At 65.3% G+C, this 19,228-nt stretch overlaps 1 protein-coding gene across 1 annotated transcript; it reads left to right on the top strand.

Annotated features, from left to right (window-relative positions):
- FMNL1 (formin like 1) lies at positions 1-19,003 on the top strand. Its single transcript, XM_051772687.1, is given in 27 exon segments — positions 1-162; positions 6,376-6,459; positions 6,668-6,751; positions 6,839-6,912; positions 7,456-7,539; positions 7,977-8,111; positions 9,348-9,456; positions 9,677-9,753; positions 9,837-9,930; positions 10,223-10,297; positions 10,998-11,108; positions 11,188-11,337; positions 11,432-11,533; positions 11,635-11,878; positions 12,104-12,207; positions 12,209-12,416; positions 12,533-12,654; positions 13,141-13,343; positions 13,689-13,923; positions 14,022-14,090; positions 14,209-14,289; positions 15,100-15,229; positions 15,313-15,476; positions 15,715-15,816; positions 16,076-16,162; positions 16,350-16,473; positions 17,435-19,003. Coding segments are annotated over 27 exon segments (3,318 nt in total). The 3' UTR covers positions 17,539-19,003.
- The last annotated feature ends 225 nt before the right edge of the window (positions 19,004-19,228 follow it).

Genomic DNA, 19,228 nt, shown 5'->3' with positions numbered 1-19,228 from the left:
ATGGGCAACGCGGCCGGGGGGCTGGAGGGGGGCGCGGCGGGGCGGGAGCCCCGCGATCACCGCCCGCAGCCCGGGCCCCCCCCCGCCGCCGCCGCCCCGCCGCCCCCCCGCCAGCCCATGCCCGGGGCCGCCGAGCTGGAGGAGAGGTTCGGCCGCGTCCTGGTGAGCGGGGACGGGGGTTCGGCCGGGAGACCCCCCCGGGGAGGGCGGAGGGGGTGCTGGGGGGGATCCGCGCTGGGGGTCCCGGACTCGCCACGGGGGACCGGCTGGAGGGGGTCCGGAGCTGCCGAGGGGGGTCTCTGAGCATCCCTGCCGGCACCGGCATCGTTAGCATCGCTATCACCGCCGTCATCATTCTAATTACCATATTTTTACTATTATTCCATTAATCACTTAATTTATTATTTAATTAGCATTCTTATTAATAACGATGACTTCCCCCTCTGCTACTCCGTCCCCCCGGGGACACTCAGCCCTGCCCCGGGATGAACCCCCAGCCGCTCCCGTCCCCCCCGTTGCTCTCACGTTCGGAGGGGGGTCCCAGCCCCCCAAACTCTTGGGGTGACCCCGAGTCCCCGGACCCCGCGGAGGCTCCGCCATGGCGGGATGGGCGGCAGGGCCGGAGCGCCGCAGGCAGCCGGTGCTGCGGATGGCGGTGCTTCACTCACCTCTTCCTCCTCCTCCTCCTCCTCCTCCTCCTCCTCCTCCTCCTCCTCTTCCCCGCAGCTGGGGAAGCCCCCCGGCATCGCTCCCGGCCTCCCGCGGGGGGTGAGAGCCGCGTTCCCATGGGATGAGTGGATGGATGGATGGATGGATGGATGGATGGAACACGGGGCGCTGCGGGAGATCGGCTCCCGCCCGCTCCCTCCGTCCTTGAGCGGGGCCGGCCGGCCGTGACCTTCGCGCCGGGATGGCCGCGGGGAGCCGGCCACGCTCCACCCGCGTCCCTGCCCTCCCCAGAAATGCTCCGTGGAAAAAAAAAATCGCTGCCTTAATCCCCTGATGCCCCCGGGGTCCCGGGAGATGGAGCCTGTTCGCCGATCCCGGAGCGGCCGCGGGCAATGAGCTCCCGTGGATGCGCCGGGATCGGCTCGGCGGGATCCCCCATCGCAGCCCCTGAGCACAAATTATCTGGAAGCTTTTAAACTCGTGGCGTTTGGGGGATTATTTGGGGATGAGCATCTCAGCCAGAGCCTCCGGAGGTTCTCTGCCCCCAGCGTGGGCTCCGGGGCGGTGATGGCAAAGGGCTCTGCCAGGCAGGACCCCCGTGGGACCCCCCAAACCCCGAGGAGGGGTTTGCCGCGGGACGCCCATACTGGCGGGTGGCTGAGCAGGGTGGTGGCGCCTGTGATGGCTCCGAGTGTCACAGCAGTGGTGGCAGGAGGGGACGGGCAGCCGGGGAACCTCGGGGTGTTTCCGCCGCAGCCGCGAGGCCCCAGGAAGCGCCGCTTTCCGCAGGGCTGGGCCCAGCAGGTTGGAAATCCTGAAAAAAAATGGTCAGAAAAGGGAAAAACGCTGCTCCAGGCCCTCGGTGCCACCCTGTCTGCCTTCATCCCGAGGGAAAGCCCTTTCCCAGGAGCAGGGGGCACCCAGGGGACTGCGGATGGGAACCGGGTGTCTTGTGAAACCGGTTGTCCCAATCCCGCTTCCTCCTTTCGCAGGGTCCCTTCCCCTTCTCACAGCCTGGGGGGATGGGACAGGGGGTCCTTCTACCCTCACCCACCACAAACAGGTTCCTTGACTCTGGATTCAACTTTTCCACCTCCTGAGCTGGTGAGGTCAGTGATGGAGCAGAAGGTGATGAGTTGGGAATCTCCCGGTGGGACATGATCCAGATCTGACACGTTGCCGTGGTTACAGTGATGCTTTGAGAGCTCAGTGCAAACCACTTTTGGGCCGGACATCCCGAACTAGGAGAGCTGTTGGGGCAAAGCCTTGGCAGAAAAGCTAATGGGGGAGCCCAGGGGTTCCAAACTGCCATCGGGAAGGGGATGGATAAATCCACCACATGCCAAGAAATGAGGAATTTAGTTTTCCCAGAACTTTGTTCCCCAAAAGTTGGCTCCTTCCCAGCTGGGGCACTGTGGCAGATGTCACTTTGGCAGAGTGATGGGAGGGTTGTCCTGTGCCAAGTGGTTTGAGATGTGCCGAGGTGGCTTTTTGGGATGGAGCGGAGGAAGAGCATCTTTGCTGCTGGGATGGGGATGCTCAGATGCTCCTGCTTGGAGCAGTGAGGATTCTTCTCCCTTTGCACATCAAGAGGCAATACTGGGAATATATAAGTGAAATTGCGAGTTGGGGTGTGGTGGAGGGAAAGCCAAAATCATCTGGGAGTGTTGGGCTGGAGCCTGGGAATGGGGGCCGATGGGGACGGGGTCTGCTCCATCCAGGAGCTTTCCCTGATCTGGGCTTTGCCGCCTCTTCTCCCAGGTCCTGGGGGAGCACATGGCACACGTCACCACTGCAGATGTTTGCAGATGTTTGCAGATGTGCTCTTGGCCTCAGGGACGGGTCACCAGTGAGCCCTGGCCGAGTGTCGGCCTCGACTCAACCAGGAAACAAAGCTGGTGCTCGGCTTCCTGCTGGATCCACCCCCAGCCCGGTCCCAGCCCGGTGTCCAGGGCTGGCTGGGTGATGTGGGGCTGTGCTGGGGTGTCCCCAAGGGGGACACGTGCCCTGCGTGGGGAGGGAAGGGCTCTGTGAGCCGAGAGCCGCTGAACCAGGGACTGGAGAGGGTGTTTGTCCTCATGCAGGACTCCCCCGTGTGAACCAGGGGGGCATCCCAGGGTGGGCAGGCAGGGATCCAGCAGGGATGAGGACATGGGGGCAGGATCAGGCTCCTCTCCCCAGCCTGTGCTACAGCAGCCTCCCAAAATAGAGCCAGAGCCGCAGGCGGCAGCGGCCGCCCCCTCAGCCACCCCCCTCCCCCGGCGGGACCGGCCGTCCTGGGGACCCGCCCGCTCCTCCTCCGGCCTGTCCCCGCCTGCCACGGGGAGGGGTTGGGACCTGGATGGATCCAGGGAGGCTCTGAGGGGATGAGCTCACCCCGGGAGTGTCACCCAGCCTGGCTTGCTGCGTGCTGGGGGCCAGGGGAGCCCCGTGTGGGCTGATCCCAGGATCCTCTGAACCAGGGTCCAGCCTGATCCCAGTGCTGAACCTCAGCAAGAGGCAGTCAAGGTCACTGGAGGGAACACCATGGGACAGCTGGCACTGCAGGGTTGGGCATGGCCCAAACCCCCTCAGGCTGGAGCATCCCAAGGCTGGAGCATCCCAAGGCTGGAGCATCTGAGGGATGGAGCATCCCAGAAGCCCCACACAGGGGTGGGATGAGGGTGCTGGGTGCCAGCTGGAGGGCACTGGATGAGGGGAGGTGTGATGTGGCTGCTGGGGGCAAGTCCCTGTGGCTTCTCCATCCTTGTCCCCCAAAGAGGAGGAGGAGGAGGAGGACTGATTCCTTTGGCCTCCCAAACACCTGGAGATGTTTGTCCTTCCTGCAGCCAGAGCCCCTAAACCACCACCTGGGGTGAGTCCCTGCCCCATCCCCTTCCCTGTGGTGGCAGGGTTGGTGCCTGGACTGGGATAACCTCCCATGCCATGTGCTGTCAAGGCTTTCCATCCCCTTTCCATGGATGCACATCCCCTAGTGCCACAGAAATGGTGCTCCCAGAGTTCAGCCTGGTTCTCAGGCAGCTCGCTGGAGTTTTGCAGCACAAACCCTCCCGTGGAAGATGCCGGAACGTTCTGTGCCGGGGTTTGGAGCAGAGCTCGGCTCAGCCCGGCTCCGCTCACGTGTGGAACAAAAAGAAGTGTCTGACACCCAAAATAGCTCCGTCCCCCACTGGCCAGGAAAGGAAAAGGTCGTTTTGTACCAGAAAATGATGTCGGTGCCGCTTCACCTCCCCCCAGTCTTGGTTTTATTGTCAGGCAAAGCTCGGCTCAACCCCACGGCCGGTGTCAGCTCCCAGCTGGCAACAACCCGGCACTGGGCACGGCTGGGATGGCACTGTGAGCTCCGTGGCACCTGTGTCACAGCAGGGCACATTTGGGGCACCCACTGGGTGACATGGTGGGCTATGAGGCTGGGGGAGGCTGGGAAGCCCCACATGGGCGTGGGAGGAGGGTGCTGGGTGCCAGCTGGAGGGTGCTGGGTGAGGGGAGGTGGGACAAGTCCCTGTGGCCTCTCCATCTTTGTCCACCAAAGAGGAGGAGGAGGAGAAGGAGAAGGAGGAGGAGGAGGAGGAGGAGGAGGAGCACCGAGTCCTTCCTCAGACACCTCTGGGGTGCTCAGCTGCTGCTCTGCCCCACATCACCCCACCAGCCAGCCCCACATCACCCCAGCACCTGGCCCCACACCTCCCACAGCACGGGTCCCCCCTCCCCAGCAGGAAACGAGAACCGGTTTCTTTGTTTCTTTGTGCTGCTGCTGACGCTCCACAGGAGCCACTTCCTCCCCCCCAGCACCACATGCCCACCCGGGACGCAGCCACCACCCAGTTTGTACCCGAATTGTGCCACATCCTGCCACCCCTCCCAGCCCTGCCCTCGAGGAAGGGACTGGGGGCCTGGTGGGCAGAGCCACCCCTGCAGGGACACCCCAGCATCCCCCTGCCCCCCCTGCACCCCTGTGGTGGGTCCTGTCCCCCTGGAGACACACAGTCCTGGTTTGTTCGGGTCCCACACGTGGTGACTGGAAGAGCTGGTCCATGTGGCAGATGCCGAGGGGAGTGTCCCACAGAGGGTGCCACAGGTGCTGATGGAGCTCTAGGTGGGGTGTTTGGGTGCATGGTCCCTCTTGGCACAGCCCTGTCCCTTGGTCTGACCCTCCTGGAGGGCCTCACCCATCCCAAGGATGGTAGCTTGGGGACCACGAGGACAGGGCTGCCCTGCCATGGGGACATCCAGGTGCTGCTGTCACCTTGCCCATCCCAGGGCCCACCTGGCTCCAGTGGCTTCACGGTGAGGCTATTTCTGACCCTGCACCCTAATTGTACCCCCTGCCCAGCTCCCCGTGTGAGCCATCCCCTGGCCAAATCCAGCTCCTCCCGCCCACACCTCCCGGTTTTGGCTCCTTGTGAAAGCAGCTCGACAGGTCCTGGGGGGCGGTGCCGAGGTTCCCCTTCCTGCCGCCACCGCGGCACCTCTCGTCTGGGCCCTGCTCCTCTGTGGGCAACCCACCCCCTGGGAGATGCCTTTCCCCAGGGATGTGGTTGTTCCAGGGCTGCATCACCCCACGTCCCCAGGGCTGGGGTTAGAGGTGACCTGGGGCCGGGCGGTGCCTCCCAGGCGAGTTGATCACCGAAAACTGGGTGTTTTGGCAAAATAAACCACCCGTGACCCGAGCTGAGCTCCAGCCTGGCCCGGGCCATGGTGGGACAGCCCATGGTGTCCTGCCCTGTTACCAGAGCACCCTGGAGGCGGGAGCTGCCCCGGGGCCTCCTGGAGCAGTTTCGGCAGCGCCTGGTGCTGCTCCGAGAGCGGAAACCACGTCACGTCCTGCCGGGGCGGCTGAGGGGGCTGTGGTTGTGCAACGGTGGCACGGAGGGACACCAGCCCCTGCCCTGACATCATGGCTCCAAGAAACACTGATTTCCCCAGCCGGGCCTGTCACGCACCCCTGGCTGTGGGACGGGGTGGGGACTGTCACCCCCGAGCAGGGCCCGGCCTCCGGGGCCCCTCAGCTGTGTCACCAGCCTGTGTCCCCAGCCCTCAGCCCGGGCACTTGGTGCACTCATGACATGGATGGACGGGGCCAATTCTTCCTCCTGTCCCCCACCTGCCTTCCCTTGGGGACCCCCAGGTGGGGACATATCCACGGGATGCTCACATCGTGGGAATGGTGGTGTTCCCATCCTTCCACCAAAGTCCCCATGATTCTATCAGTGTCTCCATCCTGGGAATGGTGTTCTCATTGTCCCGTCGGTGTTCCCATCGTCCCCCCAATGTCCCCATTGTCCCACCAGTGCCCCCATTGTTCCACTACTATCCCCATTGTCCCACTACTGTCCCCATTGTCTCACTAGTGTCCCAATCTTCCCACTGGAATCCTCGTGTCCCACCCGTGTCCCCATTCTCCCATGAGTGTCCCCCTCCTTCCACCAGTGTTCCCATGTTCCACAGGTGTCCCCATTGTCCCACCAGTGTCCTCATCCTCCCACCAATGTTCCCATTGTCCCACCACTGTCCCCATCATCTCACCTCTGTCCCCATCTTCCCACTGGAATCCTTAAGTCCTACCAGTGTCCCCATTGTCCCACTGGTGTCCCCATCCTCCCACTGCTGAGCGAGGACAGCCGGTGCTGGGTGAGCAGTGGGTGCTGCAGCCCTGGGGGGTGTTTTTGGAGTGACCCCCCAATGCTGCCACCCTTCACCCCACAGAATTCCATGAACCTGCCCCCAGACAAGATGAAACTGCTCAACCAGTACGACAACGAGAAGAAGTGGGAGCTGATCTGTGACCAGGTGAGGTCTGGGCTCCCTGTCCCCAAGTGCCACTCGTGGCACCAGCTGTGCCCAGCACTGCCACCCACCTCGTTAGTGGCAGGGCACCTCGTTAACCTCATTAAGCGTTGATGGAGCGCAGGGCTGGGGACAGGGACACGGTGGCTGCTGTGCAGGTCCCCGTGCCCTGGCAGGTGGCCCAGTTTCAGCCTCTCCCTGGGGTTTGTAGGAGCGTTTCCAGGTGAAAAACCCTCCGTCCGCCTACATCCAGAAGCTGAAGAGCTACTTGGACACGGGTGGTGTCAGCAGGAAGGTGAGGGGTCCCCCTGCACCCCAACCCCCTGGTCCCTGTCCCACACTGGGCACAGGGACAGTGCCAATGGTTGTCCCCATCCCACAGTTCAAGAGGCGAGTGCAGGAGTCCACGCAGGTGCTCAGGGAGCTGGAGATTTCCTTGAGGACCAACTACATTGGGTAAGGATGGGGTGTCACTGTCACCCAGCGCTGCCACTGTCCCCGGGATGGGGATGGACACGCTGCTGGCTCTGGGTGGGTGCTGACAGCAGGATGTGGAGGCTCATGGTCTCATCCTGTCCCCCTGGAGGGGCTCTGATGGGAGGCTGGGGGTGCTGTAGGACCTGAACCCCGTGTTGGCTGTGGTACCCCCTGAGTGCCAGGAGGGACCCTGCTCCCACCCAGGGTGTCCCGACCCCTCGTGGGGTGGTGGGTGCCCATGGTCCCCGGGGCCAGGCTGTCCTGTCGTAGCAGCAGTGGCAGTGGTGGCAGTGGTGGTAGCAGAGCCCTCGGGCTGTGCCCCCCACACATCAGGAGGGGGGTTCCCCGTGGCACTCACCTGCCTCGGAGAGCTGCCAGCTCATGGTGCCACCTCATGTCCCCAGCGTGTCCCACCCTCGCTGGGGACCTCTGACCAGGGGCTGGCTCTGCTGAGGGTCTGGGGGCAGGGGAAGGGAGGATGAGGGGGGCTGGTGGAGCACACTAACCCTCTGCACCCTCCAGCTGGGTCCAGGAGTTCCTCAATGAGGAGAACAAGGGGCTGGACGTGCTGCTGCAGTACCTCGCCTTCGCCCAGTGCTCTGTCGCGTACGTGCCCCCCGGGTGTCCTGTCCCCAAGGATCAGCCTCCCCTGGGGCTCAGCGGGGCTGGGGGTACCTGGGGGTGTCCCCAAGGCTGGGATCAGCCTCCCCTGGGGCTCAGTGGGGCTAGGGGTCCCTGGGGGTGTCCCCAAGGCTGGGATCAGCAGGGCTGGGGTGTCCCTGGGGGTGTCCCCAAGGCCGGGATCAGCCTCCCCTGGGGCTCAGCAGGGCTGGGGGTACCTGGGGGTGTCCCCAAGGCTGGGATCAGCAGGGCTGGGGGGTCCCTGGGGATGCTCTCCCCTGTCATTGGAGCAATGGAGCTCCAGATGCTCCATGGTTGGGGTTGAGCAGGGCACCCCCAACATCCTTGGGGACTCCAGAGGGGCATCTGCCCACGCTGGGGTGCCACATCTCACCCGTCCCCGTGTCCCCACGGGCTGCCAGGTATGACATGGAGAGCGCAGAGAACAGCAGCCCCGGCTCCGACAAGGGCAAGGAGCAGTCGCTGGAGGACCTGAACAAAAGCACCTCCTCGTCCCCCACCCAGGGCTCCTCCAAACCGCGGCCCCTCACTGTAAGGTAACGTGTGGTCCCGTCCCCAGCTGTCCCCTGTCCCTGTGCCGTGTCCCCCCCGCTCCCCGCCTCGCTGCCCCCCCCCGCCCCGGCCGCGCCGTGCTTGGAGAGGGGCCCGGCAGGGAGACGCAGGCCCGGCCCCAAAAATGGGTCTCCATAATAGGCCCGGTGCTAAAAGTGGGTGCCCAGTGCTGGTTTGGGGGGACAAAGCTCTCAAGGGCTGAGCCCTGCCTGGAGCTGGGCTGGATCTGTGCCCCCCACTGCGACCCTCGTGGGATGCTCTGGGTAAAACCCAGGAATAAGCAAAAATTGGAGGTGCTGGAGGTTTTGAGGGGAGCAAATCGCACCCCGCTGGTTTAAAGCCGGGTCGGAGGAACGGGCCTGTGTCCCCCCAAGCCGGTGCCGGTGGCTGGTGGCTCTCGCTTGGCGCCGCTCGCCCGCAGCCCCGTCTAACCCCGCTCTTCTCTTGCACGCTGCCGGGGACGCGCTGACGGTAGGTGACGGTGACGGGGCACCGGAGGGACGGGGACACCCCACGGGACCCCGCTGCTGGTCACCGGTATCGGGGACAGGGCCTGCGGGGCATCCCCGGTGGGCGGGGGGGATCCCGGGGCCACCCCACCGCGGTCACCCCGGGAGCTGTAACGCGGCACCCCGGGGAGCGCGGGGGTCCCTCGCAGTCTGGAGCAGCTCCGGAGGAGGCGGGGTGTCCCTGCCAGCCCCAGGGACAGGTCAGGAGGGGACGTGGCACCCGCAGGGGGGTCCCGTCCTTTGTCCCCCACCCCCGTGTCCCCGAGCGCGGGTGCCCCCGGGGCGGCGCGGGAGCCCCGTTTCTCCCTCCTGTCCTGCAGGCTCTAACGCGCCTCCAGCTGCTGCCTCTCGAACCAGCACATCCACACCCTCCTCCGCCACGTCCGCCCCAGCGCCCCCTGCGGTGCCCCGGGCAGCGATGGGGACGGTGCCCCCCGGTCACCCGGCAGCTCCTGCCCGCCCCGGTGAGCCTCCGAGACACCCGTGCGCACGAGGGGGCCCCAAAACCCACCCCACCGCCACCGCCGCGTCACCCCCCCCGCCCCGAGGGCTTCTAGACGGGCACGGGACACGGGGCTTTCTCCCGCGGGTGTTTCTCTCCCTGGTGTCCCCCCGCCCCCCCGCTGCCACCCCCCGAGCGCTGCCCCCTCCCCGCTTTGCGCTGCGCCCCCGGCCCCCCGGCCCGCGCTCAGCCGCGCTCTCCCCGCCCAGGCTGAACCCCTCGCACAGCAGGAAGACGCTGCGCAACTCCCGCCTCGTCAGCCAGAAGGACGATGTCCACGTCTGCATCATGTGCCTCCGCGCCATCATGAACTACCAGGTGGGAGTGGGCGGGATCCGCGGGCAGCCCGAAAAATCCCCAACCCCCGCGGTGCCGGCGTCGGGGTGGGACCGGTTCTCCAGCCCCTGCTCCGAGATGTCCTCACTCAGCCTCCTCTCTGCTGGGCACCTGGCATGGGGGTGGCCCAAGGTCCCAGAGCGTCCTCGGGGTGGGGGCAGGAGGACATCGACCCCATTAATGCTCCTTTTTGCCCCCCAAGTCTGGCTTCAGCCTGGTGATGAACCACCCAGCCTGTGTCAACGAGATCACCCTGAGCCTCAACAACAAGAGTGCCAGGTAGGACCTGCCCCCTGTCCCTGTCCCCCTGTCCCCTCACCCACCCCACAGCCCTGACCCCCTCACACTCCATGTCTCCACAGGACCAAGGCCCTGGTGCTGGAGCTCCTGGCCGCTGTTTGCCTGGTCCGAGGTGGCCACGACATCATCCTGGCTGCCTTCGACAACTTCAAGGAGGTGAGTCCCCAGCAGGGACACCGGTCCCCACAGGGACAGCCCTGCTCTGGCTGGGTTCCTGCCTCAGTGTCCCTGTGTGTGGCAGAGCCCTGCCCCGTCCTGACCACACCCATCCCTGGCTCACCTGGGGATGCTCCAGCTGTGGGGCTTGATGTCCCCACGCCAGCGTGTCCCCAGGGCCAGGTCCCATCAGGGTTGGGATGGTGCCACTGGCGGGTGCCTCGTGCTCTGCCACCCCTCTGGGCACCCCCAGCCGTGTCCCCCTGGCCCTCAGCCCCCTGCTCCCCCCCAGGTGTGCGGGGAGAAGAACCGCTTTGAGAAGCTGATGGAGTATTTCCGAAACGAGGACACCAACATCGACTTCATGGTGAGCGGCTCATGGGGCCGGTGCTCTGCTGTCCCCAGGCCATTCTGTCCCCAAGGGCTGCCGAGCCACCACAGTCCTGGGGCTGCCCTCTCCCAGGGGCTGCCAGGCTGTTGTGCTGTCCCCAGGCCACTGTGTCCCCAAGAGCTGCTGAGCCTCTGTGCTGTCCCCAGGCCTTCAGGTCCCAAAGAGCTTCTAAGGTGCCACACTGGCCCCAGAGCATCATGTCCCCAAGGGCTGCTGAGCCACCCAACTGTCCCCAGGCCATCATATCCCAAGGGCTGCTGAGCCCCAGGTCATCATGTCCCCAAGGCCACTGCACTGTCCCCAGGCCATCGTATCCCAAGGGCTGCTGAGCCACCGTGCTGTCCCCAGGCCTTCATGTCCCCAAGGGTTCTAAGCCACCAGACTGTCCCCGGACCTTTATGTTCCTGAGGACACCACGCTGTACCCATGCCATAATAGCCCCAAGGCCACCATGCTGTCCCCAGGCCTTCATGTCCCCAAGGCCACCGCGCTGTCCCTAAGCCATCGTGCCCCCAAGGGCTGCTGAGCCACTGGTCCTTCCCCACGTTCCCGGGGATGTGAAGCCACCACGCCCTCCCCAGGGGCACCTTGTCCCCGAGGGCCACCCCCCCATGTGCTGCCCGGGGCACTGTGTCCCCGGGGGCTGTGGTGCCACCCCCGTGCCGTGTCCCCGCAGGTGGCCTGCATGCAGTTCATCAACATCGTGGTGCACTCGGTGGAGAACATGAACTTCCGCGTGTTCCTGCAGTACGAGTTCACCCACCTGGGGCTGGACCAGTACCTGGAGGTGGGTGATCCCGAGGGCTGGGGGTGCTGGGGGGGGACACACCACCGTCCCTGACCGTGCCCCGGCTGTCCCGCGGCAGAGCCTGCGCCTCACCGAGAGCGACAAGCTGCAGGTGCAGATCCAAGCCTACCTGGACAACGTCTTCGACGTGGGGGCCATGCTGGAGGACTCGGAGACCAAGACGGCGGTGCTGGAGCACATGGAGGAGCTGCAGGAGCTCGTCAGCCAGGTGGGCCGCGGGCGCGTGGGCAGGAGCCGCTGACGCAGAGCCCCGAGGGAGGGACGGGGACGGGGCTGAGCCGGCGGCGCCTCGTCCCCCACAGCTGACGGAGAAGCTGCAGGATGCGGAGAACGACTCCATGGCCAAGATAGCGGAGCTGGAGAAGCAGCTGAGCCAGGCACGGCGGGAGCTGGAGGCGCTGCGGGTGAGCACCCACGGGCGCCGCGGCGCCGGAGGGAGGGCTGGGGGGTTGAGGTTTGAGTGGGACACCGGTGACACTGGTCCTGGGGGTTGTCACCTCTCCAGGAGCAGCTGAGCCCCCCGCGGCCGCCCAGCCCGCCGTCCCCGCGGCCACAGGAGTGCTACCGGCTGGCGCTGGAGCGGCGGCTGGCGGAGCTGGAGGAGAAGGGGCTGGTGCAGATCCTGCGTGGGCCCGACGGGGACGTCGCCATCGAGATCGTCCCCGTTGTCATAGAAACGCCGGCAGCCCCCGTGGTTGCTGGAGAGGCCACCGCCACTGTCACCACCGCCACCACCGCCACCTGCACAGGTACCACGGGTGCGAGGGGGTGAACCCTTCCTGGCGGGGACGGCAGACACAGAGGAGGGGTGGCAGCGTGTCTCTGGGCAGAGAAGCTGGGGCAGGGGCGTGGGGACGTGCCCAGGGACGCAGAGTCCGTCGGTGGCGGAGGGGACGTGGCGGTGGCACCGTGCCCTGCCGTGTCACCGTGCCCTGCCGTGTCACCGTCTCACCCACCTCTTCTTTCCCTTGCAGATGCTCCGGCTCTGGCTCCAGCCCCACCTCCCCCACCAGCCCCTGCTGCCCCTCCACCCCCACCCCCACCCCCTCCACCCCCCCCACCATTGCCGGGGGCTGAGCACGTCCCCCCCCCCACCCCCCGCCCCCCCTCTGCCCACAGCCACCGTCCCCCCCCCAGCCCCTCCACTCCCGGGTGCCCAAGTGCCACCACCCCCCCCACCGCTCCCAGGGGGGCTGGAGGGCCCTGTCCCCCCCCCTCCACCACCCCCACCCCTCGGGGGGGAGCTCCCAGCTGGGCCTGGTGCCCCCCAGACTGCCAATGGTTCAGGTGAGTGTGGCCCAGGGATGGTGGGGACGCCCCCCAGGCGAGGTCTGGGGGCACCCAGGGGTGGTTTTTTGACTCCCCCACCCTGTGACATGTCCCCCTTGCCCGTGACCCCGCAGTGAAGGTGAAGAAGCCCATCCAGACCAAGTTCCGCATGCCCGTCTTCAACTGGGTGGCCCTGAAGCCGAGTCAGATCGACGGCACCGTGTTCACCGAGCTCAACGACGAGAAGGTCCTGCAGGTGAGGACAGGAGGGGGCTGGGGGGCCAGAGGGACGGGGGGGGCCGGGCACAGGGGGTCTGGGTGGGTCAGAGCTGCAGTCCATGCTGAGGTTGCCCCTGTACCCACCCTGAACCCACCCGCGGTGTCACAGGGCTGCTGGAGGAGCTGGAGGTTGGAGCAGCTCCTTGGCACCACGGAGAGGGACAACACAGGGTCTGGCATCCTTCTCCTGTCACCCCATCCTTGTCCCTTTGCTCCATCCTCATCCTCACATCCTGTCCTTTTCTTCTTCCTCATCTCCATCCTCTGCTCCCCTGTGCCCTCCTTACCCCCTCCCTGTCCCCTTGCCCGTTCCCTCTGCTTGTTCCCTTGTCCCATCCTCATCCCCTTGTTTCATCTTCATCCTCTCACTCCTCTTCCCCTTATCATGGTCCTCTGGCCCCGTCCCCATCCCAGATGTCCCGTGCCACCTCCCTGCCGTGCCCTCAGCCCTGTGTCCCCGCAGGAGCTGGACATGAGTGACTTCGAGGAGCAGTTCAAGACCAAGGCGCAGGGCCCTGCCTTGGACATCAGCGCCCTCAAGGCCAAGGCCACCCAGAAGGCCCCCAGCAAGGTGACCCTCATGGAGTCCAACCGGGCCAAGAACTTGGCCATCACCCTGCGCAAGGGCGGCCGCAGCATCCAGGACATCTGCACTGCCATCGAGACGTGAGTGTCCCCTAAGGGGGGGACAAGGGGGGACAAGGGCGGGCACAGCCTGGCTGGAATGAGGGGTTGGGATGGTGTGGGGTGTGCTGGGATGCAGGGACCAGATACGGAGGGATGGAGGGATGCAGGGACCAGACGTGGGGACAGAGGGATGCAGAAACAAGAGATGAAAGGATGTAGGGACAAGACATGGAGGGATTCGGGGATGTAGAAACCAGATATGAGAGGGAGGGACGCAGGAACAGAGATGAAGGGACGTGGGGACCAGCTGTGGGGGCAGAGGGAAGATGGGACCAGCTGTGGGTGGCGGGGGGGTTGAGGTCCGAGGTGTCCCACCCCTCACAGGTACGACCAGCAAGCCCTGAGCCTCGACTTCCTGGAGCTGCTGCTGCGCTTCCTGCCCACCGAGTACGAGCGGACGCTGATCGGGAAGTTCGAGCGGGAGCAGCAGCCGCCGGAGGAGCTGTCGGACGAGGACCAGTTCATGATCCGCTTCAGCAAGATCCCGCGCCTGGCTGAGCGCATGAACGTCATGATCTTCCTGGGCAACTTCAGCGACACGGCCCAGCTGCTCATGCCCGTGGGTGCTGGGCACGGGCGGGCTGGGGGCTGGGAAGGGCTGGGGGCCTCCTGCAGCCACCTCATGTGCTCCCCTCCCTCCCTCCCTCCCTCCCACAGCAACTCAACGCCATCATCGCCGCCTCCATGTCCCTCAAGTCCTCCAGCAAACTGCGCCACATCCTCGAGGTGAGAGCCTTGGGGTGCATGTAGGGTGCTGGCAGGGTCCCTGTGGGCTCTGTGCCCCCCTCCCCCAGGGTACCCTGTCCCCCCCAGGCTGTGTCCCTGAGCCATTGTGTCCCTGCAGATCGTCCTGGCCTTCGGGAATTACATGAACAGCAGCAAGCGGGGAGCAGCCTACGGCTTCCGCCTGCAGAGCCTCGACGCGGTAGGGCCGGCGTGGGGCTGCTCGGGGCACCGGCACTGCCAGGGACCAGCCCCAGGGGGACACAGGGACCAGCTGGAGGGATGAAGGGACGTGGGATTCAGTTGTGGGGATGGAGGGATGGAAGGGTCACCTATAGGGTTTGGAGAGGCATGGGGAGCAGCTATAGGGATGCAGGGAGCAGCTGTGGGAATGGAGGGATGAAGAGACCATCTAAAGGGTTGAAGAGGCAAGAGGGGGGGGAGTTAAAGAGATGAAGATACTTGGGAACTGGCTGTGGGGTTGGAAGGATGGAGAACAGATCTGGAGACGTGAAGGGATTCAAGGATCATCTGTGGGGATGAAGGAAGATGGGAAGCAGCCATGGGGATGGAGAGAGGAAGGCCACATGTGAACATGGAGGGGATGTAGGGATGAAGACTCAGTCATGGCGATAGAGGGGTGCAGAATGAGCTGTGGGGTTGGAGGGATGCAGACCCAGCCGTGGGGATGGAGGAAGATGGGAATCAGCCACAGGGATGGAGGGATGCAGACCTGGTGGTTGGGATGGAGGGGTGCAGACTCAGCCATGGGGATGGAGGGATGCAGGGATGCAGGGATGCAGGGATGCAGGGATGCAGGGATGCAGGGATGCAGATCCAGCCATAGGGATGGAGGGATGAAGAATGAGCATGGGCATGGTGGGATACAGACCTGGCTGTGGGGATGGAGGGATGCAGACCCAGCCACAGTAATGAGGGGCCAGCAGAGCCTGCCCTGGGCAGGGTGAAGGGCTGGTTGAGGAGGGTCGGGGCTGACCCAGCTCTCCCCCAGCTCCTGGAGATGAAGTCCACGGACCGCAAGCAGACGCTGCTGCACTACCTGGTGCGGGTGATCACGGAGAAGTACCCGGAGCTCACGGGCTTCCACACCGAGCTGCACTTCCTCGACAAGGCGGGCACAGGTAGTGCCCACGGGCCCTGGGCTGGGGTTGTGGCAGCCTCTGGTGCTCCCAGCCTGCCCTGAGCCCGCGCTCTCCCCCCGCAGTGTCCCTGGACGGGGTCCTGCAGGACGTGCGGAGCCTCCAGCAGGGCATGGAGCTGACCCGCAGGGAGTTCCTGCGCCAGGACGACAGCCCCGTGCTCAAGGACTTCCTCAAGGTCAACTCAGAGGTGATGGAGAAGCTGCAGGCTGACAGCAAAACTGCCAAGGTGGGTGCTGGGGGGGGGCAGAGGATAGGAGTGTGTCCCCCATTCCTACATGGGAACACCCCGGGGTGCTCCCACCCCTGGCCCATGGGAGAGGCTCCTGGTTGGGATGTGGCTCCAGCAGGAGAGCTGGGAGGGAGATGGAGTGGGATGGTGAGGTGGGAGAGGCTGGAAGGAGGAGGTGGGTGTTGGGTGCTGCTGCCCAGCCCCTGCCCCCACATCGGGGTGTCTGTGCCCACAGGAGGCCTATGAGTCGGCTGTGGAGTATTTTGGGGAGAACCCCAAGACCAGTCCCCCCACCACCTTCTTCCCCATGTTCATGCGCTTCATCAGAGCCTACAAGGTAGGAGAGGGCAGGGGGTGTCCTGTTTCTGAGGGTTGGGAGGGGATTTGGGGGGTCTGACCTCACCTGGGACAACCAGCAGAAGCCACGGGCGAGGCTGGGGCTCATGGGGCTGGGAGACCCTGGGGCTTGGGAACGGCCTTTGGGATGGTCAGAGATGCTGGAGCTGGATTGGGGTGAGCTGGGAGCTTTGTGGGGGGCTGCAGTCCTGCAGCAGGACCCCCCTGGCTCAGCACACCCTTCCTGCCCCTCTCCCAAGAAAGCAGAGCAGGACATTGAGCTGTGGAAGAAACAAGAGGCCGCGGCCAAGGAGGCAGAAAACAGCCCCACCGAGCAGCAGCCAGAGGTGAAGGAGCTCCCGTGTCCGTGTCCTGGGGGGGTCCCAGCTCCAGCCCCGAGTGGGCTGCCTGGTGGGGAGGGACTAAACAGGCCCTGGGGAGGGAGAGCTGGGCGGGAGGTGAAGGTGAGGGCACCCCAGGTCTGTTGGGGGGTGGGGGGTGGCCACGCCTCTCACCCACACTGTCCCTCCCCAGCTGCCCATCCAGAAGGCCAAGCGGCAGCAGATGGACATGATTGCTGAGCTCAAGAAGAAGCAGATGGTGAAGGAGCCTCTCATCTACGAAGGCAAAGATGGGGCCATCGAGGACATCATTTCAGGTGAGAGATGATTTCACTTGAGGGGCCGAGTGTCCCTCCCACCTCAGACCCAGCACTCGGTGCCAGCGGAAGACCCTCGGTCTGGGGGCTGCAGGTGCTCTCACAGGGGCTGGAGGGTCACCAAGCCCCACTGCAGAGATCAAACCCATCTGCAGCACCTTCCCGTGCCACGTGCCAAGCTCTCCCTGCCCTGTCTCATAGCTCTTCCTTCTATTCTGCTTCTTCCTCTTCTCTCCTCTCTCCTGCTCCTCCTCCTCCTCCTCCTCCTCGCTGTCTCTGGATCGCTCTGCTCAGCTCTGAAAACTGTCCCTTTCACGGCCCGGACGGGCAAACGCTCGTCCCGGCTCTTCTGCGACGTGAGTTACAACGAGGAGAGCCCTCTGTAGGTAACGTGGGGCAGGGGCTCGGCGCGGGGGGCCGGGGGCTGCCGGGCTGTCCCACCCGCCGGGGCTTCTCCCTACTCTGCACCCAATCCCGGGGGCACCCCGGCATCAGCCCCCCCGATACGGGCACTGACAGCCGAGGGTTGGGGTCCCACGGGCTGGTTGTTTGTAGCTGCTGCTCCTCCTGTCACTGGATGTGGCTCTTGGCTCCCTCTGGGCGTTCTTGTACCCAGATGGGCAAATCCCGGGCAGAGAGATGTGACAAGGGGGAAGGAGAGGTTTAGGTTGGATGTTGGGAAGGAATCCTTCCCTGTGAGGGTGGGGAGCCCCTGGCACAGGTTGCCCAGAGAAGCTGTGGCTGCCCCAGCCCTGGAAGTGTCCAAGGCCAGGTTGGACGGGGCTTGGAGCAACCTGGGCTGGTGGGAGGTGTCCCTGCCCATGGCAGGGGGTGGGACTGGATGAGTTTTAATGTCCCTTCCAACCCAAACCGCTCCGTGGTTCCGTGATGGGTGGTGGGTTCCCAGCCCCCGCCGGGTGTGCAGCGAAGCTGAGCCGGTCCCTGCCCTTCCCCGGTGCAGATCTGCGGAACAACCCGTACCGGCGGGGGGACAAGGGCCGCGGCAGCGCCAAGAAGCGGCCGGCGGGGCAGGGCCTGCAGGCCACGCCGGACATCGCGCTGTGACCGGCGCCGGCCCTGCAGCTCCAGGACCGGGCAGGACCATCCTCCCGACGCTGAGGGGACCGCAGGATGCCACCCCACTGTCCCGGGGCTCCGCGGGGCGGGGGCAGTGCCCGCTCCGAGCTGCTCCAGCCGCTTCCCGTGCCAGCTCCCCCTGCCTGCCCCGGGCTCTGGCGCAGGGACCCCCCCGTGCTTGCTTGGCGATGCCCCTGAGCTCCTCTCCCCCAGGCTGGCAGGGCTGGGGGACCCTCCTGGGTACGGGCAGGGAGGGGGGAGCACAGAAAGGGCTCCAGCTTGTCCTGGAAGGCGAAGAGGGGCTGCCCCGTCCGTGCCCCGGCGCTGCTCCATCGCCCGCCCGCCGCGGGACCGGCCCCGCACTGCTGTGTCCCACTCCTCAGCTTGCTGGTGCCTTGGATTCCCGCTGCGGGACGGGAGTGGGTGTCACCCGGGACCCGGCGGTCCCCGCACATCTCCCGCACCTCCCCCGGCCCCGCAGAGCCCCCTGAGAGCCGCGTCCTCCTCCTCTGCTGCAGAGCTCCCACCCGGGCCCCTCCCGTCCCCCGGGGCCCGGCAGCGGTGCTATTTTAACAGGGATTTTCTAAGTCTTCCTTCAAATTCCTCTGCGCTGCGGGAGCAGGGAATGCAACACCCACATGCGGGTGTCCCCAGGATCCCAGGGCTGTGCGAGCAGCAGTTCCCAGGATCCCGAGGCCGGGCTGTTCCTCGCCGCAGGGGAGGCTCCGGAGCTGCGACAATCAGCAGCGGGGACAATCTCTGCGAGGTGCTGATACCTCTGCCCGCCCGCATGTCCCCGAATCCGCCTCCGCTGTTGGGGCTGGAGCCTCTGGGATCCCCCGGGACCGTCAGCCCGGGGGGCAGGAGCCGCTCCCTGTGCCGGGCAGCCTCCAGCAAACGCGATCCCAAAGGCTGCGGGGTCGCTGCTGCCGCCAGAGAGACCCGAGAGCTGCACGAGCCTCCCGGTACCGCGCCGGACCCGACCCTCGACCCCTCGATCCCTCGACCCCTCGATCCCTCGATCCCTCGACCCCTCGACCCCTCGATCCTCCTCCCCCGCCCCGCTGCCGCCGAGTGACCCCAGCCCCGCACTGTGGCAATTAAACCCTCAGTGCATCCACTTCGCTAAACGGCCCCGCTGCCGGGATGCGGCTGCACCTCCCTCCCCCTGTCCCTCCTCCCGTCCCTCCTCCCGTCCCTCCTCCCGTCCCTCCTCGCCAGTCCCGGCTTTACCCCAGCTCAGCCCAGAGCGGCCGCTGCTCCCCGCTGTATTTAAGCTGCTTCAGCGCCGGCTCCGCGTCACCCGGGGAGGGGTGGGGAATGAATGTGTAACTTATAAATGCCTTTAAGCCAGAAATGTAAACCATTAACTGCTCATTTGTATACATTATTTTTATATACTGAAGGCCTGTTTAATTCTAAAGCAGAACTGGTAATAAAACGTCTCAGAGGATAATAAAGGACTTTGTCGGGGAGAAGGTTGGTTTGCAGGGAGGGGGGGATGCTGTGAAGGAGGGAGGGAGGGAGGAGAGGATGGAGAGAAGGAGGGAAGGAAGGACCAAGGTCCAAAACAAAGCCCAACACGGGCTGTTCTACACTGGGCTGGGCTGTCCTTGGAGCCGAGAGGGGGATGGATGGTGCTTCCCTAAGCTTCCCTTTCCAGAGAAGTCTAAGCCCT

The sequence above is a fragment of the Manacus candei genome, unplaced genomic scaffold (genome assembly GCF_025592945.1).
Source record: "Manacus candei isolate 608988 ecotype Guabito, Panama unplaced genomic scaffold, ASM2559294v1 h1tg000158l, whole genome shotgun sequence".
NCBI classification, from domain to species: Eukaryota; Metazoa; Chordata; class Aves; order Passeriformes; family Pipridae; genus Manacus; species Manacus candei.
Note: the sequence above shows the minus strand (reverse complement) of the source record. Positions and strands in the feature narration are given on the sequence as shown.